Source organism: Ixodes scapularis, unplaced genomic scaffold (assembly GCF_016920785.2).
Source record: "Ixodes scapularis isolate PalLabHiFi unplaced genomic scaffold, ASM1692078v2 PGA_scaffold12__126_contigs__length_90152505, whole genome shotgun sequence".
Classification (NCBI taxonomy): Eukaryota; Metazoa; Arthropoda; class Arachnida; order Ixodida; family Ixodidae; genus Ixodes; species Ixodes scapularis.
This window is the reverse complement of record NW_024609838.1, coordinates 26,007,346-26,032,195: the sequence shown is the minus strand read 5'-3', so window position 1 is coordinate 26,032,195 and position 24,850 is coordinate 26,007,346. Positions and strand designations below refer to the sequence as shown.

The 24,850-nt window shown below is 46.7% G+C and overlaps 3 protein-coding genes across 3 annotated transcripts in view; 1 reads left to right on the top strand and 2 right to left on the bottom strand.

The window, feature by feature from the left end:
* LOC121835343 (DNA-binding protein SMUBP-2-like) overlaps positions 1–12,905 on the bottom strand; it is a 29,135-nt gene extending 16,230 nt beyond the window's left edge. The window contains exons 1-10 of the mRNA XM_042289467.1: positions 12,788–12,905; positions 12,432–12,508; positions 12,151–12,314; positions 10,335–10,527; positions 8,256–8,371; positions 7,866–8,020; positions 7,092–7,292; positions 5,366–5,590; positions 4,650–4,747; positions 3,084–3,266 (exon numbers count right to left, since the gene is read on the bottom strand). Coding sequence (XP_042145401.1) covers positions 3,084–3,266; positions 4,650–4,747; positions 5,366–5,590; positions 7,092–7,292; positions 7,866–8,020; positions 8,256–8,371; positions 10,335–10,527; positions 12,151–12,314; positions 12,432–12,508 — 1,412 coding nt within the window. The 5' untranslated portion in view covers positions 12,788–12,905. The remainder of the gene's footprint in view (positions 1–3,083; positions 3,267–4,649; positions 4,748–5,365; positions 5,591–7,091; positions 7,293–7,865; positions 8,021–8,255; positions 8,372–10,334; positions 10,528–12,150; positions 12,315–12,431; positions 12,509–12,787) is intronic.
* A 295-nt stretch (positions 12,906–13,200) lies between these two features.
* LOC121835342 (transmembrane protein 53-A-like) lies at positions 13,201–20,802 on the top strand. Its single transcript, XM_042289466.1, has 3 exons — positions 13,201–13,543; positions 13,650–13,866; positions 17,727–20,802. Exons 1-3 carry the CDS (start codon positions 13,305–13,307, stop codon positions 18,198–18,200), a joined length of 930 nt encoding a protein of 309 aa, XP_042145400.1. The 5' UTR covers positions 13,201–13,304; the 3' UTR covers positions 18,201–20,802.
* A 488-nt stretch (positions 20,803–21,290) lies between these two features.
* Positions 21,291–24,850, bottom strand: part of LOC115332134 (structural maintenance of chromosomes protein 2) — a 51,733-nt gene continuing 48,173 nt past the window's right edge. The window contains exons 20-22 of the mRNA XM_040217024.2: positions 24,152–24,303; positions 23,026–23,173; positions 21,291–21,649 (exon numbers count right to left, since the gene is read on the bottom strand). Of these exons, the coding sequence (XP_040072958.1) occupies positions 21,527–21,649; positions 23,026–23,173; positions 24,152–24,303 (423 nt within the window). The 3' untranslated portion in view covers positions 21,291–21,526. The remainder of the gene's footprint in view (positions 21,650–23,025; positions 23,174–24,151; positions 24,304–24,850) is intronic.

The window sequence follows — 24,850 nt, the reverse complement described above, 5'->3', positions numbered from 1 at the left end:
GTCCAGATGGTGTAACGTATGGAGCGCTCGCTAATCTTGGACCAACAGCAACGGACGTATTGTTGCAATTCTTCAATTGCATTTGGGAAGACGAAATTCTTCCTGAATGCTGGAAGATCGCACAAGTTGTTCCGATATTGAAGCCAGGAAAATCACCGTTGTCCGTGGAGTCTTTTCGTCCAGTCAGCCTCACCAGTTGTATAGGCAAGCTGATGGAAAAGCTTGTGAACGAAAGACTTCAATGGTGGCTTGAGGTCAACGACGTTCTTCCATGCCAAATGACCGGATTCCGACGCCACCGCTGTACCATGGACAGTGTCATAGACCTAGTGACTTCTGTGGAACATGAAAAAACTCTGGGAAACGTCACCATCGCCATATTCTTAGATATCCGCCGTGCATTTGACACAGTAAGTCACATTCATGTGCTTGAAGGAATGCTAAATCTTGGGGTAAGAGGAAGAATGATTCGGTGGATCGCTAACTTTCTAAAAAATAGGAAAATCTTTGTCCTTACATTAGATGGAAAAAGCAAAGACCATGACATGCCTCATGGAGTCCCACAAGGCAGTGTCTTAAGTCCGACATTATTTAATGCCGTCATGTCCCAACTCTCCAAATTGCTGCCATCGTGTCTCAACTTTTCCATATACGCGGATGACATCTGTATTTGGGCTTCGAGCTCTTCTATACAAATACTTCAAGCACAGTTGCAGAACGGCCTAGATATCATTGACAAGTTTCTAAAAGAACGCGGAATGGATTTATCGGTAGAAAAATGTCGTTCTGCCGTTTACGCGGAAACGTATAGAAGAATTTAAACTTGTTTCGCATGGTCGAAACCTTGAAATGGTTCGTGAACATCGATTTCTAGGAATAACACTTGACCAATCACTCACATGGACGAAACATGTAAATGCGCTAGAGACCAGAATTAATAGAGTTATTCATGCCCTGCGCTGCATAGCAGGCACGAAGTGGGGAGCTTCAACAGCGGCAATGCTCCAATTGCACGGCGCGCTCGTGCGTCAAGCAATCACTTACTCACTTCCAATCCTTCATGGGCTTTCGAAGACTCTGGACAACCGACTACACTACTTGTAGGCACGTAGCCTAAGAGTGTGCTTAGGTGTCCCCCGCGCTACATCCGGCGTCCTTGTCATAGCTGAAGCTAGAGAATTACCTATTTCAGTTCTCCGGAACCAAGAGACATGCAGGCACCTTCTACGTATCACTTCACAGCATCGCCACCATCCACTTGCGAACCTCGTTCAAGAAAGATATGGAGCGCGTTTACATAGGTCCTTAGCACTATGCGAAGCCATATGCCCACCGTTTGAATACTGGAAATATGAAAACAGCTGTGCACCTTGGACCATTACAGTTCCTCACATTCAAACCAACATACCAAACATTGAGAAAAAATCGGCTGTGTCCGGTGTCGTAGCTGCACAACTGACGTTATCCCACCTCTCGTCATTTCGGGATTCTAGCTTGATTTACACAGATGGATCAACCACAGAGACGGGCTCTGCCTCTGGTTTTACGATTTCAGATTTAAATGTAAAAGTGTGCAATCGTCTCTCCCACCAAACCTCCTCCACGTCTTCAGAACTTCATGGCATCTTGTCAGCTCTTTATTTTATAAAAGAAACCTACGAAACAAGAAGATGGGTCATTTGTACAGATTCGAAAGCAGCTCTAGAATCCCTACGAAACGTAAACACACGAAGTATAAATGCAAAGTTCGTTTACAGAATTTTACAGGAAACATCGTTGCTTAAAAGTGCCGGACATGACATAAAATTACAGTGGGTGCCCGGACACAGTGGCGTACCTGGCAACGTGGAAGCCGACAGACTCGCCGCCCTGGGACATGACTGCGCAGAAGCCCAACTGATCCCGATATCACGAACTGACCTGAGGTCTCTACTCCGCAAGTCCAGTGAAAACTTATGTAAAGATTCCTGGTTTGATGAGCACTCAAAGAACTCTCTTCTCTTCTCCATTGATCCTCACCTGAATTTTCCAGCAGACACCATTTTACCACGGCATCTGGACACATTGCTTCATAGACTTCGTCTAAATGTTGCCTTCACGAAAAAATTCTTGCACAAAATATCACGAGCGTCATCCCCTGAATGTCCCTCTGGACAAGCAGAAGAAGATGTCGAACATCTGATTATTCATTGTGTCCGATTTTCAAGACAACGCAAGCGACTTGAACAGCGATTGCGCTTCATGGACAATCGACCGTTTACTCTCTCGAAAGTGCTTCGACCATGGCCCAGTCCGGCCCTTCAAAGAAAGGCGTTAAATGCTGTGCGCGACTTTATCGTCGAAAGCGACATGACTTGTACGTACTAACTCAGAACGTTGCCTGGGGTGCGCAACTACGTACCATACAGTGTAGCATCGTTACTTCTGTGCGCGTGAGTGTGGTTTATATGCCCATCCGTATGTATACATGAGTACACAGCTTTCAGGGTATTTTTAACTTGAACTATACATCCTAAGTGGCTCTCAAGTGTATATATTACCAAGACCAATCAACCGTAGTGGAGTAGCCGGCACTGAATAGACAGTGCCAACATCTCCACAAAACCCTCCATTTAATAAAGAAGAAGAAGAAGAAGATGCTTCGAGTACTATATAAAAAATTTTATGCCTCATGTTGTTCCTTCCTTCTTTTTGTCTTTGTTTTTAGGCGTTCGGTTCGAGATGAAAAACCAACTAGCCCACCTTAATGAACTACAATTCTCAGACTACAGCGAGAAAGACGACAATGAAGGAGAGGAAGAACCGGAGTCTCAAAACACAGCTGAAATTTCAGCTGTGTTTTGAGTCTCCTGTTCTTAAATTCCTTCATCATCGTCTTTCTCCCTAGTCTCCGGGTTATAGTTCATCATGTTTATATCATCACCAGCTCTTTTGCACCCTAACATCCTATCCCAGCTTACTATTTCGTTATAAAAGAAGGATTGCTGCAACAAGCTACATACTTCACCAAAACATGGTAGTTTAAATTCTGCTATATAAAGACGTTCTGATGAGATCAGGAAGAGGCAGTTATATGTACAAACCTGAGTAGATGAGACGCGACCGAAGCGTGGGCCACCAGCCGCCCCTCGTAGAGGCGATCCGACGACCACTTCATGATGGCCTCGTGCATCCTGTACTGCATGTTCAGCATCCGCTTGATGCTGTCTCCGTAAAGGACGAGGGCCCTTTCCATCAACGTGACCGCCAAGCCTTCCTTCGCAGCGCTGAAAACACAAAACGGGAGACAAGGGTGACACAGTTAACCCTTTAACAACCGCCACTTTAGATGTACAGAGGCGATTATATACATTGAAAAGTTCCCACCTAAACGCGGATCTGCAAGTACCCCGGGAGGTGTTGCTCTCTGCTATGTCTTTGAGGATCAATCTATATTTGTTTTTTGTTCACACCATGATTGGCTTTGCTGGAGCAATTTATAGTTTTGAAATTCGACACTCTTCTCAAGTGATATGCTGGAGGGGGCTGGGTAGTGTCGGTCACTCCTGGGCTAGTGGCAATCGCAATCGGCGAAATACAAGCGCTGTCTTTTCGATTCAGACTTTCAAAGCTTCTCGAAATTGAAATAAAAGGATCAGAACTCGTCGTCCAACACAGAAGCTCTCTCCAGCACATCCGGTTCAGAGTCCGTGACCGCCGAAACGTCAATTGGAAGCAGACACGCGAAAATGAAACCGAACGAACAAAGGCGACAACTTTTCGTCCTCAATATTTCCCTTCTATACTGTCTCAATCTGGACAGCTTGCAAGCACTGTGCGTGCTCCCATTAGATGATAATTTAAAAAAAGCTGCACATTAACATATTTTTTAATGCAATAGTAATTTTTAAAAAAAACAATTAAAGCATGTTCTCGAAAATAAAATAAAAAATAAAATCTCAACTGCGAAAGGCCACACAGTTATCGATTGTTAAAGTTACAAACAAAATACACCATAGTCACTGATTGAATAAGAACAGCGGGCGTGCCTTCCACCGCGCATGCGCACTTGAGGTGCATGAGGCGTTGAAGCGTTGCTGAAGGTAGAAGCATGCGCTGGAGGCGGGACAGCTGAAGCTCCTTCCCGTCGTCCTCAGCTTGATTTATTTTATTTGTCAGAAGTTAAAAGCAATGAGAGATCATATACAGTCTAAGCTCATTACAACAGACCTGGTTACAACAGACATTTGGATATAACATACGGATTTGTGAAGTTCGGTTGGTTTTCCTGTACATACCATTGACTTAACTTGATATCTGCATACAATATACTCCTTTTACAACAGGCCAAAATCTTGGTCAAAACCATGGTCTCTTATAACGAGCTTAGACTGTAGTAGCAAGAAGCACATTGCGTAAGCATTTCTTTGTATCCACATTTAGCTCGCTTCTTTCTTTAAAAACCACAGAGCCACCAGTTCGAAACTTGCAGAGCTAGGGAGAAAGCGGGCCAAAAGTATGTTTGTATGTTTCACAAAAGTATGTCTGTACGTACAGGAACTCTCTGAAATTTCTGTCCAAGTTTGCTAACGAGTGCATCGTTGCGAAGTTAATTCTGCCCGACACGGCCGACACCACACTGCAGACATGCAGGGAGAGTTCGAGCTTACGTCTCGGATACGATGGTGGGTGGAAGCTGGAGGTGATCGCCGGCCAAGATGCATTTCGGAGCCCGGAGGAGTGCCATCCAGCAGGCAGCTTCCAGCGCCTACCACAAACAATGCCCAGGACACTTATCAGACAGAAAATTACTCAGTAGATTGGTATCTGAAACGTCCGCTGTCAACGCACATTTCAAAATCGCAGCAATCAAAAAAAAAAAAAAATGCAATCAGCACAAACAAGATTTGCATGCTAAACCGAAACACAAATGCAATGCTACAAACAAAAATTACCAGTGACCTTTACTTCCAAAGTCCTATTATGCATGAAATGCAGGTTTTAACGAGCAATAACTTAAATTTGTTTAGAAGACAGTGAACAGTCAATTCAAAGAGTGACAAAGAGCATACTGTACATTAATTTCCCCGTTAAATTTAATGGGAGATCGGGACCATGTGACACAGTGATTTGGCACCGTGACGTCGTACAATGCTACCATCGCGCAACGTCAATTTTCCCACGAAATATAGCAAGTAAATTGATGTCGCGCGACCTGACGTCACGCGACGCGATACGACTTCGCACGAGTCGACGTCACTCTTTGCTGGTGTGGAACATACAAACTTGCTGTTCCACAAAAGCTAGAACTGCTTGTAGATCTGTTTCTGTGGACTGCCTCTGCAAATGGAATCTAATGCGTGCGGCAACCGTACAAAGAAATCACCTGCGAGCATTCGTCGACGACTGCAACCTCAAAGTGGCTCCGCGGGAGGTTCCTCAGGGGGCCGTCGTCGGACGCGGAAGTGAGGGTTGACAGGACGACGTCGGCATTGGTCAGGACTCGGCCCATGGCCTTGCGCTCGCGTTCCTTCAGCTCCTTCCGGAGTTCACTTAGCTTGCCTTGCACTTTGTAATAGGCGTCCTTGGCCTTGTTCTTTGATGCTACTGACTGAAAAGAGTAGAATTGAAGACCGGGCGAATTTGGGGTACCGATGGTTCATTCGAACGAAACCATTTGGTAGACGAGTTTCTGATCAAACGCTCCGCACATATAAACGTTGTTCAGATGCTCGGACTCCAGTAAAAGAGAAAGAGTGCAAGCAAACTGGTCAAGGTTTGGAACCATAATTAAAAGCGCTAAAAAGATGAACACAAGAGAACAGACGAACACAGGCTTCTCTGTTGTGTTTGTCTTTTTAGCGTTTTTAACCAAACGTTCATCCCCAACTAGCCCAACAACGGGTGCTTTTAAACTGGTCAAGGTTACAAAGCTTGTAGGATGCTCCTCCGAGACGGGGAAAATAAAAGAGCACGTCTGCACCCCGTTTTCTGCCAGTCTATATTCAGCATCAACACTTTTGCGGCACATTTCGTCGAGGCTAATGTGGTTTCCGCAGTCTTCCAATGCTGTCCAAACTATTTCGCAAGCGTGTGGCTTTGCTTGTTGTCTCCTCTGCACAAGAGTGCGTGCTAATGAGACCCAAAACAAAGCCATGTGCTCTCATAATGGTGCAACACCGTGGAAACAATGCTAACCTTGACGGTGCACTACAAAATTTAACATCGGGTATCTGGGAGGAAGTCCCACTGTCATGCCTCCAGCGGCTAACTCTAGAACTTCAGCAATAGGGACAAACAACAACAATCACGCAGCGCCCGGCTGGCGTAGCCAAACTCTGCGCCGGCGTATGAATGGAGCTCATGTCAGCCCGTAGCTCTTTTGCAGCCGCTCTGTCCGGCATAAACAATGGGCACTGTGCATGTGTACAGCACCTGCTCAGCACAAAGGCCGAAATGGGTCAAGCTCGCGTTCTCCGACGACCGCTTTCGGGAGGGATGCGGCTTGTCGCGTCCCGCCGACGTTACTTCGTTTATTGTAAACACTTTATACGTTACAGTGTGCCCCATGTCCTCTCAAGAAAGATGACAAAAAAATCAAGTCCACAGGCCTTAAGTTGAGTAAACACCGAGCTCCAGGGAGAACAAGCTGGACAGCGTGCTTCCTGTACCATAGAAAACCGCGGAAGTGCCCACTTCGTTCAAGTGCCCACTATTCACATTTCCCAAACTTTGAAACTCAGCGAACTATATACCAAGTGCCAGATTGGACCGGAAAAAAGCCCATGTCAAGACTAACCCCGTTTTCAGTGAAAGCCGGGTGGGCACTCTTCCGTTACTTTACAGTAGTTCAATCTCCTCGTCCATTAGTTTAGGATGTCAAACCTTATTGAGCCATTCACCATAAAGTATTTTTCAATGTACTGCAAGAATCACAAGAAAAATGTGCTAAACCAAAGAGTAGACACAAACGGACTTATTACGGTGCGATCCACTAATTACGTCCGTTAAGGTGATCATAAGGAATCTTGAGGCAATGCAGTCAATTAACAACTTGGAACGCTACCCTCGAAAGCATCCGCAGCAAGTAAAAGACAGGGCGGGTATGCTACCACGATGGCGTCGATCTCCTTGCGAATGTCATCCACGATCCCAAAGTCGTCCGTGCTTGCGAGGATGGCGTCCAAGGAGTGCTTGGCGATGCCCGGCAGTAACCGGGCGGGGTGACCCAACCGCACGATCCGAAGCGGGCTTTTCGACAGTCGCTCCACAAGGTTGTCGACCGCCACGTTGGAAGGCGCACATACCAGGACCTTTACAAGAATGGAAAATAGAGAAACGGGAAATCTCGTTATTTTCACATCAGTTTGAGCAGTGAAAATATGTATAGCTACGTTCCGGCTGCGGAGGGCAGCACGAATAATGAGGCCAATGTAGAACTGTGATTAATACCTGATTATCAACAAAATATGGTCGCTGAAATTACAGCCCGCAACCGAAATCTCGGTTACACAGCAACTCGGTTACAGAGCAACTCCTTTCATCAAATTTCAAGCGCCTTGGCCGTGATTCGAAACTGCCAAATGGGGAGCCATAGGCCGGCGCTTTGCCTCGGAACCACCAAGGAGGTCAACCCTCTCCAGAGCCGAATCTGATAATCTAATGGCAGCATCACAATTTTTTCGAATTAAGGAAACGGACCGTCAACAAGAGCCTAGGCAGCGTAGAACCAAATCCCAAAAATTGGCCCATATACGGCACTTTCGAAGTTAAGGGTGCACAATCGAGGCAATCATGATTTTCTGTCACTGGCATTAGAGCAGAAATTTTGGAGCTTCTCGTGTCCCAACACTTAGAATGTTCGCCTCTGCGGGAAGCCAACTGACCTTAGCCCCCTGTTTGGCACACTGCTGGATGACCTCAACGAGCGTGGTCGTTTTCCCCGTGCCAGGGGGACCGTGGATGACGGCAAGCTCCCTCTGCCTCAGGGAAAACCGTACCGCTTCCCTCTGCGAGTCATCCAGGTTGTCGTTGTAGAAATCTAAGAGAGATGACAGAAGATGAAGCCGTCATAAAACCTTAACCTTTGTGCCCATCCCTTCAACACCTCAACTGGTTTGTGTGTTCCGAGTAACTGTTGTTTTCTTCCATGTTGTATTGCAAACGAGTCTTTGTGAATAATAACTGCTAACATTTAGATGCATACGACAAAGTGGTGTGATGAGTACTCGCAAAAGAGACCTGAGCTTGAACTGCTGTTCGAAGCAGACGCTTACCTAGAGGAGGAGTGGACGACGATTCAGCATTTTCGCCGGGTGTGCTTGTCCCAAACAATACTTCGACTAGGCTCGAGTATCTAACTTCCTTGTCCTTGGACAGCTTTTCCAAGGTCCTACGAGGAGACGCAGACAACGAGAAGGAGGGATAAAATCCAATGCACACAATCCACATCAATGTGACAGACATTGACGAAACGCAGAGGAACAATTGACAGGTGTAATTTTGGTGAATTGTCAAGGAAGATTGTGACTTCCAAAATGATAGCAAGGATACCATACTCTGGGCGTCTGCTTTTTCTTGCCGATTTTAAGCAGACAGACTCCAGTGATGAAAGCGACATTTGACTTTTTGCAGCAAGTTTTGTAGAAGACAAAATGTTGATTGGGGCAGCCACTGACCCTTTTAAAATAGATTCCAACTTGTGTTAGCACATGACTTGAAAAGGAAACAATAATTGTACCCCTAAATGAGCCAATCTTTGACAATAATGCAGGGTTATCTTTGATAGAGAAGTGTTTTACTTAGTATCCTTTGTAATCATTATATAAATGATCATGAAAAGTACATGACACATAACTGTCTTTTTAGGAATATGGCACAGGTCAAAGTAGGTGCCGTTTACAATGGGGAAAAAATATGGTTGAAAAATAAATCATAGCAAGATACTTCAGTTGAGATAAAGTGGCTCTCCCGCTTCCTCTTTTATGCTCATAGTTTATGTAGCATGTCAATATCATTTACGAAAAATTCAGGAAAAGAAAACTAGTAAACCCGCTAAAACGTCGATTAAAAAAAAATATGTTCTACAAGATATTAAAAGTGATACTGCTAGTCCTGCAAGAATTAGCGGCATTGGAGCCAGAGTTCAATGGAGTTTGGGGCCCTTCAATTGACTGCTGCGCAGGAACTACCTCGTCTATTTATTCAAATATAGGTCCGCGTTCCTTGTTTCCTTCTCTTTGTCAGAACTGCTTTTTCAAATTAAAAATCAACCTACAATCAATACAAAAAAAAAAAGAAAAAAAAGGGTCGACCTGGAATAGCTTTGCGCACAATTTCCGGGCCCCCGGCGCTAACCCTTGGGTGTTCCCCCCACATAAGCTACTTCTCCTAACGCGCCGATGCGACGCAGTGAAGCTCGATGCAAGCGCGCCTGTGCTATGTGGTGACGGTTGACACGAGCGGTGATTTAGCCAAGGCATGAAGGCATGTAGCTGAGATAAAAATCAAAAGATCTCATTAGGATAGTATGACACCTTGGTTCTGTCTCATCAGCGTGGCCGCCATACCTCCATTTTAAGAATTTTCCTTGCAGCTTCTAGCTCCGTGACATCATCGATATCACTATGCGAAAGTTTGGACGATGGCGTGGCCAGTGCGGTAGATGAGCAAAGTTTAGCTATGGTAACTAGATACGCCATGAAATACATGTTTTTACTATTTTCCTTCTCTTCTACTTCTTTCAATATTAATGTCTACCAATATTATATGTTTCTTTTACTTATTTAGGCCCGTCCTGGCACAGGTGTGGCACATTTTTGAGGAAAAATGTAATTTTGGTGCGACGTTTAGTAGGCACAATTTGGTCACGGCACAATTTGGTACAAATGGCGCAGCGCTTCTATCACTGAGACTGAAGCTAGAAAGGTGTCGGCATATGACATGTACCCTACGTCGCGCTCCATGATATAAACGACGTCGCTCTACCAGACCAACAACTTGGATCAATGTTTCGTATATCCTTGTTATTACCAATTTCCAAGGGAGCTTCGAGGCGTATTCGAAGTTCAGCTTACGTGACCTACCGTAAAATACCGGGCAAGCGCCCATTCAAAATTTAGAGATAATTGCGAAAAAATAGGGGATGGGCACTTGTCCGGTCATCAATTTTACATATCAATGTACTGTGCATATTTTCTCAGATCTTACAAATTCGGGTATGGGCACTTAGTGTGGTATGGGCGGATGCACAGTATTCTACGGTAAGCGCCGGTTTGGGAACTAAATGCTGGGTACGGCGAGTTTAGCTAACAGAAATTCCAAGCACACTGAATGACACAAGTTTATCCGGCTACCTTCTGAGCCTCCTGTATGTGACATCGTTCGCCAGCTTGAGGAGGTGAAAAGTGCGGCCGTCGTCGCCGTCGAGTGCGTCGCGCCCCTCGTCGAAGGCGACCGTGACGTCGGTCTGAGAGACGTTTGAAACGACGCCCGAGCAGACGACCTCCCTTCCCGGGTCGCTGGCCACGACCACCCCAGCAATGTCACCTAGGATGAAACAAGTTTCCCAAATCGCCGACGGGCCTTTGACTAAAAATGGTTGCTTGCTCGCTAAGTGGCACAATGCCTGGAATGCATCCCCACATCAAAAGTGGCCCCAAGTGGCAATGAACAACACTGTAGAAGCGAGAGTGTCATGCTGTCGGATGTCGACATCCTGGCGGTCGGCGCTAGAAGTCCCAGCAAAAAGTTTGAGCGAATGCAAGTGTCGCTGTTGTTGCAGTGCCACTATCGTGACCGGCGACAGCGTGACACTTCTACGAAGTCATCGGGAGGAAATCGAGGGACAACTTGTTAGGACACAGTACACACGCCAGTCGGAGACGCGTTTCAAGCACCGTAGCGGTGGCGTGTAGTTATTGTCGACACCTCTGTTTTCCCAGAGAATTGTCCGTAATAATTAGACAAAAATATGTGTATTTTACCCAGTTCGTCTCTGCAGAAGAGAATTTACGATAAAATTCCGAGCAAGCGCCCGTTCACAATTTAGAGATAATTGTGTAAAACTGGGGGATGGCCGCTTCTTAGGTCAACAATATGTAAAGATATGTCTTTTGTGTTATTTCTTTAATGTTACAAAATTGAGGAGCGGGCGCTTACCGTAGAATGGGCGGAATGCTCAGTATCTTACGGAATATTAACGGGGTCTGCATTACCGAGATGTGACGTATCCAAGAGGGATGCCAGCTGACTTGTCTAGTTACAGCGGATGATTGCTCAAATGAAAGTGTGTCGTAAGTTAATGGTTGAAGCTGAAGCTGAGGAAATTCGTTACATAGGAACTAGCTTGCCCTCTTATTCTTCGAAAAAGCAAAGTTTAATTTCCACCGCGGTCACTTTGTAGAAGCAAAGTAACGTGCAACGTACAGCGCAATGGCCCAACTAAACTGCGACAAAAGTTTAGAAAGCTAAGGGATGGTTCATCGGTAAGTGACAACCTCAAATTTTTATCCTGGTCTGCGGTTCTGTACTACAGTTGCCGATAATGATATTTCTTCCCGTTGACGGCAGTAAATGAAAAATTAGGATTCGGAGTTGAAGGTCTCGGGTTGACTGACCCATCATAGTTTCTTTATTAAAGGCATCAGCATTTATTGCCCTCTGGTGCATGCAGCCGTCTTCCGTTTGGGCGGCCATGGTTTGGACTGGACTGGACTAGTTTCGCGAGACCGCAGCGCGGTTCCCCCCGTACTCTTTCACCCCAATTTCTCGCCCCAATACGTCCACTCTCCCTCTTACAAGAGGGAAAGAGTCTTCTGGCCCGCTTCCAAAGACGTGCCACGAGAGCAGGAGGAGGGGACCGAGAGGCCGTGGTGGCGCCACAACAGATGCGATGACGTAAAACCGAGGAGCAGCAACGACGCCGTTTGCGCAAAAGCGCCGACAGCCAGGAGGAAAGATTGGCTCTTCGAAGACAAGAGTGTGTGGACCATAGGCGGCGAATGAGCGAAGCTGTGGTGGCCGCATCCAAAACCGTCGATGCCAAAGAACACTGCTGTGTTCGGAGGGCCCACTGGCCCTCCGAACACAGCAGTGATTTCGTCGAGAATCAGAGTAGCAACGGCAGCAATTTCGGTATAATTTTTGTTTTCGATTGTTTTTATTGCTTACCGCTCGAGAACTTGTGAGACGGGAGTGGCGCACCATGGTGGGAGGATCTGAACCTACAGATGTTCCGTCCATAGAGACCGGTGCGACTGGAACCTAACAAAAGCCTCGTGATACACAGTCCCTTGTTCTGAAGCTCCTTGAGTGAAAACTTCTCCTGCAATTTCCTAGAAAAAAGAAATGAAGCAACCGTATACCAAACCTAGTGTCCAAAGAGTGCCTCCACCTTCGACTGGCGTCTGCACGGGATGCTGCATGCCAACATATCGGCTTTCATTACTTACGCATTTTGTTCAACTTCTTCATCCCTCTCGAGCTCAAGCAGCTCCAAGTGCTTGCTGACAAAGTCGTCGAGATTCATCTAAAAAACCAAACACAATGATCGTTAAAAAAACAAAAAAAAACACATATGCTGTTTTTTTTTTTGCGACGCCAACCTGCATTCGTTTAGGTTTTCCGCTGTATGAAGATGATTGTAAGATTATTGAAGTGCAAAAGCACGCAAATAAGCAGCTTTTTATATTGTCTGCAGCATCGTGGGGTAAGTAATTCGTCCTTAAAGTCACTAACTTACTCCATAGGCTTCGCTCGGAAGTAATTTATGGGTTTATTGACACTTCTCAGACGCTGTCTTTCTTACCGGTTATCAATTTCTGGACCTTGTAGTCGATCTAAACCATCCGAGCAGTCTGAAAGATGATTCAAACTTCAAAGCATGCCAAGAGCGCCAAGAGCACACGGAATGTCGTTTCGTCGGCTGAAAAATGGCCGCATTTTCTCACAAACGGTTCTGGTCTTTTTATTGCTTCAAATCTAGTAACACTGCATTACTCGTACCTTTAACACCGCAAGAACAGCTGGCATGTCGCGGGCAGGCGGGCAGTCGCGGGTTTCCTCGAAACGTAGAATAGATGACGCAGCATTATCTATAAACTTTTTTTTTTTTAGAAAAATAACGTAAACTAAATATGTAAGTTGCCGATCTTAAAACAAATAAAAGTTTATGATTGACGCAAAAACTGTTTAGACCAGTAATATATTTTAATTTCAAATATCGTAATCTCTTACGAAACTGATGCAAGGTTCGAAAGCGAAAGGAGGCACGGCGGTCACGGCAACAGCAAAAGATCGAAACACGGAAGGCATTCCTTTTAAAAATGGAGTCGAGTAGTCGTTCTTCGAGCTCCTTGACGTCCGAAGATCAGGGATCGACGAAGCGGAAGACGATCAACAAGGTCAATGAGGACGACATCGAGTACGACATAACGTTCCCTTCGCCGAACAAGCAATCGGACACGCTGCCGACGCCGAAAGAGCCGGTTGTTTACCTACTCGGCTGGGCCGGCTGCAAGGACAAGCATCTGTCAAAGTATGGGTCTATCTACGAAGACGAAGGGTACGTATAAGTTACGCCCGGACATCCGATATAAGACTTGTTTATCGGCATGCTTGTGGCCTTGAACTCGAGGTTCCCTCTACGAAAGCACTGTGGTCTCTTGCAGGTGCATCACGATACGCTACATCGCTCCAGTGAAGCACTTGTTCCACCGAAAGTGCGACGGCGTCCTAGAAGAGCACGCGTACACGCTACTGAGTCTGCTCGAAGACTTCAAGCTCGAAGACCATCCGCTGTTCTTTCACGTCTTCAGCAACGGAGGTGCCTTCGTCTACCTGCTGATGAGTCGGCAGTTCCGAGACCGCGTCGACATCATGTCAAAGGTGGGCGAGACGAAACTTCATGCAGTGTAGATCGAACATTTATTTAAAACCGTACGATCATTGTCCGATTCCCAGTTTCGCAAATCAGCAAAAATCATGAGCCATTCCATTCCGTGAAAATGGATGACCAGCAACGCTGTTTAGCTCACGACAGACGAGACACAGAATTCTGGACGAAGGTACGAACACATTTATTGTCGTGATCGGTGTTCATCGATCAAGTGATCACCGACAATACTTACAGCTCACAAGTCCGCTTTGCAGGATACCGCACATTGCCGGTGTTGGTTAAGTCGTTGTCGAACCACAGCCGATCACACACCCTACAACTACACCCAAACTGTCTGGCCAGAAAGTCCCTTTTGAATTTAGCGTATGCTGCATTAAAGTTGTCCAATTTAGCAGCATGGTACCTGCGTCTTTGTGATGCGTTCTCCGCTTTGCGACGTTCGTCATCTTGTCTGGTTTGCCACATGCGCTTGGCGTTTTGTGGACGATCTTCATCAGTGGTGTTTGCCGTTCCCGCCGTTGCTCTTCGTAGGTGCGTTGCTCTTCAGGAGTCCAGACTTCGCGGAGCGCAAGTTTGTCTGCTTCTTGCACAGGGGTCGCAATGATGTCAGAATGCCGAGCACTTATTGGCCAATTGATAAACAAAAACACAATGACGCTGAGCTTGAGCACGGCATCGTTCCGACATCCCCGCAACTCCTGTGCAAGAAGCAGACGACTTGCTTTGCACATACGCGGCCTTCCCATTACGAGAGATTGGAGAACGGTAGCAATTGTCTCTCTGGTTTTTTTTACATTCATGTGGACGACTATTGCCGCCTCGAGATGCCAGAGGAAACTAAACACGCGCGACGGGACCGCCACCCGGCAGGAAGTAGACACGCGTTTACAGGATCGCTACCCCGGGAGAGCGGAAGGAAACTAGGCATGCAAGCGCTTGGAACAACAACATAGAGAGGATGCTGCGAGTTTTTGTTGACGCACATAAAAAAGTGCCTAGCTCCAAGAACCTCGCATAAAATGAATTGTCAAAACAAGGTTTTTGAAGCTGTAGTGTCGCTTAGTGGAAAGGAGCCCGCTTCATACACAGTGGACCTAGGTTCAATTCACAGTAGGCATAACTTTTTTTTTATAACATTTGCTGATATTTACGACATTTCTTTTTAGAGCGCAGCTCTTAGGCGCCCGTTTCCGGCTTGAGCGGCGTCGCCGTCGGCGTTACCGCGCGGTGCATTATGGGTAAATTTTTCCGAAGCGACCCGAGGTCCTTCGGGAGGACCTCGGGTCTCTTCGGGAGGACCTCGGGAGGACCTCGGGTTCCTTCAAGAGTTGCATGCAACAGGTTGCATGCAACTGGCATACAACTAGTTGTATGCAACCTGTTGCATGCAATCCAGGTTGCATGCAACCTGATGACGTCATCGTCATCCGCATCGTCATCATCACTGATGACGCAATCACTGACGTCACTGATGACGTCATTGGCATCCGCATCGTCATCGTCATCATCACTGATGACGTCATTGGCATCCACATCGTCATCAGTGATGACGTCATCAAATCGTCATCGTCAAGGTCACGTGACCCCCGGAGGTCACATGACCCCTAAGGCCACGTGACCCCACTGAGGTCACTTGACCCCTGAAGTCACGTGACCCCCCGAGGTCACGTGACCCCTTTGACGTCACCCGACCTCCCATGAGGTCACTTGACCTTAAAGGGGCCCTGCAATCATATTTAAGCATCTACCTTTTTTGCAGTTTCCACGTCTCTTGGGGTTGGGGCAAGCCAGCGGGCACGGACAGAGTAACTAAATATCAGTGCGTCATATTTTAACCGGACGACGCGGAAACCTCCTCCACCGACGAGGGCGACCCGCGGTACCGAAAGCGCGCAAAATGTGATGTCTTTGGTCCTGGGCTTGCCACTGGTCAAAGCTGCTAAGAGCTTTTTTTTAGTCGAGATACAAAATATTAGTGTCGCGAACCGTTTCAATTATGTATGAAAGTAGTTTTTGTTCACTATTTTAGATCAGAAAAGAAACAAATGCAGTTTAGAAAGTACGGAAACGAGAAATGACTTGTCGACATACCCGCCACCAAGCGGCGGAAAAAAACGGCGCATACTAGAAAAGGCTAGTGGAATGAGGCTACGACAAACGAGGAGCGCAGAAAGGTCCCGGATGTACGCGGCGGCGCTGTGGTCGTATACCGGCTCAAGAATCCGACCGGTTCCGAGCGTTCCGAAGGCCTTCGGCGCGGGCCCTGCTGGCGATTTGGCCATTTGGCGGTGCGTCAGCGCGAAGTGGCTCCCGTTCTGAACTGATCTTTACCCCGTGTTTGCTGTCGTTTGTGGCCAATGAAATGTTATGCCGAATTACTGTTTAGTCGCGCTGCAAATGAAATACGAACTGCCCTGGCCGCCCGCTTCATACAGCCTATCCAACACGTGCTTTAGTGGCGCCCTCTCGAGCCGTCGACACGGAGTGCGGCAGCCGTGTGCGCTCGATGAGCTCACTACTCCTCCTCTAGTTCAAGGCCACTCAAGGCAGGACCTAAGACGTCATGAAGGAGGTTATTTTTTGCTTGTTTTTGTAATTCTAATTTGCCTATAACTTTTAAAATAAAGCGAAATTTGAGAAAAGAAAAGTTGGATTAGGTTACTGCGTTCAGTACGCTCAGGTTCAGTGCAAACTAAAAACCAGTCAAAAAGTCATTGCAGGGCCCCTTTAAGGAGTCACCTGTCCCTCAGTACGCTTCCATCCTCCTCCTCAAGAGCTGCGCTCCAACCGGCGTTACAGGGAATTGTAAACGGCTTTTATTTTTTTACAATTATTGCTGAAAAAACTTTCAGCCTTTCCACTCTGGTGTAGAAGGAAGACCAGCGAAGCTGTACTAAATGGGAATGAAGTAATAGCCGGCCGCAAGTTGACAAGCCAGAGTGGAAAGGCTGGAAAGGTTGCCGCCATCGCTCATAGATGGTGGTAGCTGTCTGAAGTGTTGTGTCGACATTTATTTGCTGGTGGACACGATCCTGGGGAACTAGACCTCAACAGCTCCGCTTTAAAAAATAAATGTTGTTGACGAAACTTTGCTGATTTAAATGGTATGGGACTCCCTTCCTGGAGGTGCAATGGGGGACGGCGGGGCTTCGGTTGCCAGCTGGACACCTTGAAGTGGCATGTACAACATGGCCAAGTGGGTTAATAGTTTTGTAATTAGCAGCCACAGACTGTCGCGGCATGAACACAGGGGGCGGGGGCGGGGGGGGAGGGTTAACACGCTCCCCAGTGTTACACGTGCCGTCAGACTTCCTTTCGGATGGCACTTGAAGGCGCCAAGTGGAGTGCTGTTGGACAGCACTTGAACGCTCTGCAAGAGTACTGTCAGACGGCACTCTAGACACAGCCATAAATAAAACGGCTTAATTAATCGCACGCAGCAGCGACAGCAAAGGGACACCTTAGCCTGGTCCTGGGGGTCATGTGCCGATTGTTAGGTCTGAACCACTGCACAATGGCAGAACAACTGATATTGTGGAACGTGCAAGTCATTTCATCAGATAGCAAACGTCGGAGCGCTGCCAGAGCTAGGAGCCGACGAGCCAATCAAATAGCTTCAGAAGCGCAACATCACTGCACTCATCAAATTCTTATGTGGGTGTGCTTGGTGTGCTGCGACGTTGCAGGTTTTAGTCCGCTATGGTGCAGGGATTCCGGACACCTTAGTGATGCAAGCTGAATACTGTGAAAGCTGTGCTGGTAGACACACCTCACCAGTATAGTGAATTATCCTGCCATTTAGCGATTCTCATTTGATTTTTCAAAAGGCCCTCCTATTTCTCTTCTCCAGATCCGTGGCGTGGTCTTCGACAGCGGGCCGGCCCGCGTCGGGTTCTGGCAGGGCGTCCACGTGATGGCATCGTTCGTGAGCACCAAGATGCCACTACGGTACGTCGTGGCATTCTTCTGGGCCCTCACTGTGTGGCTGTACTCAACGCTCAACTGGGTGGGGGGCCTGTTCCTCAACATGCGCCGCCACGCGTCCACCTTCGACAGCCTGCTCGAAGAACAGCCCCTGTGTCCGCAACTGTTCCTCTACTCCAAGAAGGACGCCGTCTGCTCCCACGACAGCATCGCCGCCTTTGCAGAGGCCAGGAGGGCACGAGGCGTTCCGGTCGAAGAGGTCGTGTGGGAGGACTCTCCGCACGTGCAGCACTTTGTGCTGAATCGGCAGAGATACGTCGGCAGCGTCGTCGACTTCATGAAGCGGTGCCTCGAGGGAAAGGTCGTGCTGACCCCGACTGCTGTCAAGAAGCAACTTTGAGCCTGCCGCAGCAGTTAGGGCTGTGGATGAGGGGGTAGAAAAATCTGCCCGACATTCCCCGAGTGAGGCGGCCACGGATCGCGAGCACCATGGACAAAGCACACATTCTTCGACGATGCCGAGCATTGCACAAGTGTTTATCGGAACGGTCTGCATCTGCCATCAACTGTCCACATCTCGCGACACAAACTTTTTTTGCAGACATATATGTCACATCTGCAGGTTAGGGCATGTTGCGACACGTATCACAGCATGCAACGATCACTTGTTTCACGTTTGTGAAATGCAAGGTTACTTATGGACGAAGCGTCGAAGCATGGTCAGGGGCCACCGGGTCATATGCAAGCTTTGGGAATTCTGGTGCTGTCCTTCAGGTGCAGACCAGGATCTAGAATATGTAAGCAGCATATTTTGTAAAAATAGCCATTTCACAATTGTAGTTGAAAAAGCTACATTTGGGAATAGAATACCACTAGACATCAGTAGTGATGACATCACCCGAAATCACTCGAGTGTTTGCCCCGTCGACAATGAGACATAGAAAAGTTGAAGAATTTAGAAGCCATTGGAACACCGGTGTACATGAACTGCTCGTGAATAGAATAACTTACGGTATTCATCTTGTGAAATAGAAAGGCAATTTAAATTATGAGATGAAGAATAAGCTAGGGTTGCTTAGAATTGAGTGAATTCAGTACGGCACTCCTTACACCCAGGTACACCATGCCCGCATAAGATTCCACATATCCTAGCTGCATACCGTCACAGTTTTCTTTTTTTTATTTTCTCGCAAGATCACTGCCCTATTGTTTATGTTCACATTACGGATTGTGGGAGCTGCATTGCATCTTTGACCGTTTAAAGTATCATAGATTGCAATGCTTAATTAGGACATGCCTCTACAAGCATCTCGACAGACACAATGTGATATTTTTTCTCATCCTATTTTTGTTATATTTAATATTGGTGGTTGCCATTGTATATTTAAATAAATCTGAAATGATACAAAATGTCGCAACAGGTGCGTCACTTGCAGTCAGAGACAAATAAAATAAAGCAGGCGCTACATGAAGCTGCAGCAAAGCACTGGTACAATCTTTGCTGGGAGACCATTAGCAAAGGTGAAATGACAGTCCAAAGAGGCCAGTACAGTAGAGTCCCTACAAAGAAAACACTTTCACTATAGGAAGTATTAACGAAACGCCATCTTGTTGAACGTTGTTCGCAGCGCACGCTCAGAACGGTGCTCGAGGACATTTGTTTCTGGCATTTCAAAAGAGGCGAACCGATCAAAGCAGTGGCACGCACAGCCTTGATCGGTGCTCAAGGTCCGCGAGCGCACGGATATCCATAGCTTTGGCTGCACCGCCTACAAGGAGTGAACAAGAATGTACGTTCAACATCCATTCCACACATACAGAATTGTCGTTCTTAGAATCCAATAAATGGGAGCTAGTTCTGAGCATGCGCTGTGAACGTCCAACAATATGGCGTCCCGTGAATACCCCCATAAAAGGTGTTCACTAAACACCTTATTTATGGGTGCCGTTTAGAGCGGATGCTCAGAATGAGCTTGCATTAATAAGCTGCTAAGACGGCAATCTTGATGGTGAGAATGCATGTTGCAAAAGAACTCTGGAAGCTCGCCACCAGCACTCATTTGGCTGTTGTGCACACCGCTATGGTTGCCAGTGCCCATATAGCCAAGCAAATCTCACTGGAATACTCCACTAGGGGGCTGGATGTAACACTGAGCAAACAGGTATGAAGCCACCAGAAGCAAGCCGCTTCTCTCGGAAGTGAGCGCTTGACAGGCTTTTCAACTCTTCCGAGTGCTCATTCGAACCGTTCAGGGTGCTGGATTTTTTCTTGTCACCTTAAGAGAGACTGTTTGTTGCACAGTAACAGCACATGCAGACCCAAGAAGTCTCCTGGGAAGCCATTCTGTGAAAACTTTCAGATTCCAGTTGATCAAGCGTACACATGTCCCATGTTCAGATGCCTTACTCTCGGAATTCGATGCAAAACGAAAATTATTTAAACCAACTCTGACACGGAAAAGCATGGATGAAAACATCAACTGAATGCGCTACGAAGCCCAGCAGACTCGAGTTGCAGGACAAGCGTCACACTTCCGGTGGCTTCACTTGCGCCAGGCACGGAGAGCAGCTTATGTGCCATCCAGCCCCATACAGTAGAGATCAGTGGCAAATCTAAAATGCTCGTAATATATTGCTACAGACATTTGATGCGAGGATGGGGTTAAGATACAAGGTGCGATAAAAAAGTTCAGACTAGTCTCGTAGCGTAAAAAGGGTGGGCAGCACGGTGATGCTTGTGCAACTGTCGAAGGTAATGTGCTAAAAGGTATCATTCTGTGAACATTTAGAGCTGAACTGCAAAAGTTTTTTGTGACCACATGCATGAGCAGATTGGCAAACTCGGTGTAAACATCTAGCTGCGTCAAACTCAGAAAATCTAGAACAAAGAGCCTCGAAATTATTCTTTGGGCTTATGGCAAAGAAGCAATGAGTCATGCAACGTGGAAGTTTCCTTTCATGCTTCATAGAATAAACAGCCATTGTCCTGTGATGTTTGTTTCTTGTTCATCGTCCGTGTTTACTGAGGCTGTATTTCATCATGTTTAACTATGAGCAACTGGCAGTTTACAACCCTACTTCATTCAGGACATTGTTAAGATACTCAATATCTTGTTTTGAGCAATGCAGGCAATTCTCGTGTGTTTTGATTGTGCACCGCATTGCTGCAAAGTGTGCGCTGAATCTTCTGTGTCCTAAACAGAAGTTGCACGGTACTGGCTTCGAAAGAGCTTTCCAGATGTGGTAAAAACGCCGGGAACGCTATCACAGCAAAAGGAAGCGAGGACAACACTTCGAGGGAAACACAAGTAAAGCATATACTTCATTGTACTATATTTAGGACTATTTTCCAAACTTTTTTGATTATGCCCCGTAGTAGCAAATAGTCATTTTAATAAAACAGTTCTCTATGAAGTTTTTACTGTATAGCAAATGCATTTAAATGCAAATGGTAGTTCAACATTTTGGAGAGGAAAACAAGAAAAACCACTTGGACAAAGATAGTTCACTTTTATTTAAACCTTGAAAAAGAGATGGCCATGCACATATAAAAGAATAAAGACAGGAAAAATACAACTGGAAAGACTGGATATAAAACATGGAAGTATTATATCAAAAAAAGGTATCTAAAAAAACTGATCTGTCCTGGTCAATGAAATGCAATGTACAGAGGTTATGTAAGAAAGAAACGGAGGATGATGATGAAGACGACAGTGAAGATGTGCATCACTTGTCCAACTCGAGGCGCTGGGCTGTTCGCGTGACGGACGACATTCCGTTGACGCACTTTGTGCGGAAGAGCACATTGGCGTTGTTGAACATGCCCTCCTTCAGCGACACCACGATGAACTGAGGAACACAGAGAGAACGAATGAGTGCACAACCACTGACAGGAAGAAACGGCAGGACTCCCCGGAATCACGCTACAGCACAGCGCTAAACCAACATACTTCATTTCAATTTCTGCAAAAAAGGTTGGTTTTGAAAAATGCCATATTTACATCAGCTAACGTCTAGAGAGTATTCCCAGAAGGTTTCATTAGTTTACACTGCATAGTTAATTTTTATAAATTATGTTCGGTCCACCGATGCTAGAGAAAAGGCAGAGGTTGGAGCACTTTGAACGTGTTTTTCTCCATTGCACTTTTTGGCATATAATTCACTTTAGGAAAACTATAGTTTCAGTATGAAACTATTGAGACTTAATATTTGTGGCTTATATGCCAGAATTTTAGCGTCTCTAGCGTCGCCTGAAGAGCTCACACGCCAAATATTTCAATCTAATTCCACCTAAAAGCTGATAAAACTGGCAAACAAAGTTCGAGCTGCACAAAATTCCCCAAATCTGTTAATCCTAGCAAGTGAGGTGCGCTGTAGCCAACAGTGAAGTCAATACCGCTGCACCAACATAGCCCTCCCTGTCGAGGGCAGAAACATGCACATGCACGCGTCCAGCAACTTTCTTTGCGGTGGCTCCTCCGAACCCACATCCGTTTGTTAGGTTTTCCGAGAAATCGGGCGGACTCCTAATGTCAGCGGGGTGCATCCGATGCTTTCATCTGTCCCAAAAGAAACTCTATCCCGTAGCTCGACTAAAAGATTCCAGACCAAGGGTTTGGTTTTGGTCAAAGAGAGAGCGAGTGTTCTCAGCCGCTGATTGCCCCACAGCCCCACAGTTGGGCTCACAGCTTCCGTGCAATCAATCAACGAGACATTTGACTCGTTGGCGGGTTTGCAGTCGGGCAAAATTTTGTTGAGAACGTTTTGCCCACGCGCGAATAATGAGACAGTTTTTGCGGCCTGTGATGTGTTTGACCTTGGATCCACCGGTTGATGTCAGCTTGCGTATGGCAGCAGAAACTGTAACGAAGCGAGTGATGTCAATGTCTTGCAATGCGAAATCGCAGAGGGTCACAATCCTGCGTCCTATCTCACTTTGCCGTGGTGCTCAGTTTGTCGCAGACAATCAACTGTTTTTCCGTTCTGCTAGCAGACGACAAACTGTGCTTTCTTGTTTTCTTTGTCTGCAAATGATGCTTCGTAGCAGACGAGCCGCATCCTTTGCTCACATTAGCAGACAAACTGTCTACGAACCCTATCTTCGCTCGCCCTGCGAGCCAAATTACGACTTGCTCTCGCATTGACGAAAATCGGACCCCAGGTAATTTAACGAATGCGACTGTAGTAGGCGTTGAGACGCCACGCCCTCCACTCCGGCTTCGCACCTGTGACTGCCTGAAGTGGGTGCGCAACATCTGGCCAATGTTCTGCGTGTGGGACAGGTCCAGTGCCGCATCCACCTCATCCAGGATGTAGATGGGTGCAGGGTTGAAGAGCAGCAGCGACAGGATCAGCGACAGTGCCACCAGCGACCTGGAAGCAAAAATATATAAAGGGCGTTTCAGCGAATCGGGAACTAACTGCTAGACAAGGTGGGCGTCAGAGAATGCAAAAAAACACTAATTATCAAAATAGTTACCTAAAATTGACCAATTAATGACACATCTATGCAAGCATCACAGACTGCAATAGATGGAACTAGGGCCACAGTGAGTGGGAGATTTGGCTGCAGCACAAACACTGGGTAAAGGTGCCATATTAGAAGCAATAATGGTAACCCCCCATTTAGGTCTGTAGAATTAATACAATATCATAGAGGGAAAAGTCCCATGCATTGGGGCCCCTTGGGAACGGCGGGGCATAGAAGCAGACATCGGCAGTCCCAATTGTCAGTCCTGATGGGCACATATCGCCGGCGACGCCTTAATATATGCACAAACAAGCAGGAAAACATCACCTACAAGGTCTCTACCTTGTTCGTTTCTAGCCAGTGGAAAACTCCAGAATCCCGCAGTGTATAAAAATAAAGCTGACAAGCGCTCGAGCAACTTCCAACTCGTCACAGCAAAACAAACACTCCAAACCTTTCGTCCGCTTTCTTTCACTGCTCTTCTGCCACTCTCATTCTTTCTCTCGGGACAGCCAATGTCGGCGCCCAGGATTTGCCGCATCCTGCTCCCAGTGTTTACCCCCTCTTTAGGTCCCAGATATTGCCGTGCCCATGAGATAGCTGGCGGCACGTATTGGCCGCTTTAACGACTTCAATCCATTCACTCAAGCATGTCTGCTGTTGTTCGAGGATGGAGTGTAATGTGAACTTTAATGTAGGAGTACTGTCTGCAAGTAGGATTAGCAGACGGTGCCGGGTTCCCATTCGTGCGCACATGAGCAAAATCCAGGCCACAACCTCAAACCACCTCCATGGTAACGGGCTGACCTATTGGGACAATAGCTCTAGCTGAGATTGCTCGGCTGGCCAGCACCGCCTTCGGGAAGGGCAAAGGAGGCTACCTTTGACCCCCGCTGAGCTCCTGCAGGGACTCCTTCCAGACCCCCCCAAAGGCCACCTTGACCTCCAGGCCGTCGAGTACGTCCATGTTGTCGGGCGGCTCCAGCTTGGCATTTGTACCGGGCAGCAGGGTACTGAAGATGGACCCAAAGTCCTGCGTGCGACGTGCCCCATGAAACCTCCGACTGTAGAGTTTTTCTTTCCCAAAAGATTTTTTTCTGTGGTCGGGTTATGTTTTCAAAGGAATAGCATAAAGGAACGGTCAATAAGCAGTTTTTGTTTTTTTATTAATTAGTGATGTGATTCGCCTAAGCCGTTTTGGAGCACCTTTTGGAGCAGCCAAAACGGCGTTTTGGAGCAGCAAAAGTGGCCTTTGGAGCAGCCAGAACAGTGTTTCTGAACAGCAAAAGCGGCTTTTGGAGCAGATATTCTTAAAAAAATAAACATATTCGTTTTAAGTGCTGAATGAACGAAGGCCACTTCGCTCGCCGCAATAAACAATTTATGGTCAAGTTCGACCACCTGGGAGTCTTTCAACATGCAACTAAAATGCCAATGACATGACACATTTTGCAATGCTTCAGCTAAATTGTACGTATATATGTACCCGCTATAGATAAATAAGAACCAAACTGCACATATTAAACCTTATTTGAAAATGACCAGCTTAGTAGTAAATATCACAGCATTAGGTTGACTAC

Coding starts and splice junctions, on each gene's coding strand:
- LOC121835342 (XM_042289466.1), top strand. CDS start 13,305: ATGGAGTCGAGTAGTCGTTCTTCGAGCTCCTTGACGTCCGAAGATCAG. Junction 13,544..13,649: donor TCTATCTACGAAGACGAAGG/GTACGTATAAGT, acceptor GGTCTCTTGCAG/GTGCATCACGATACGCTACA. Junction 13,867..17,726: donor GCGTCGACATCATGTCAAAG/GTGGGCGAGACG, acceptor TCTCTTCTCCAG/ATCCGTGGCGTGGTCTTCGA.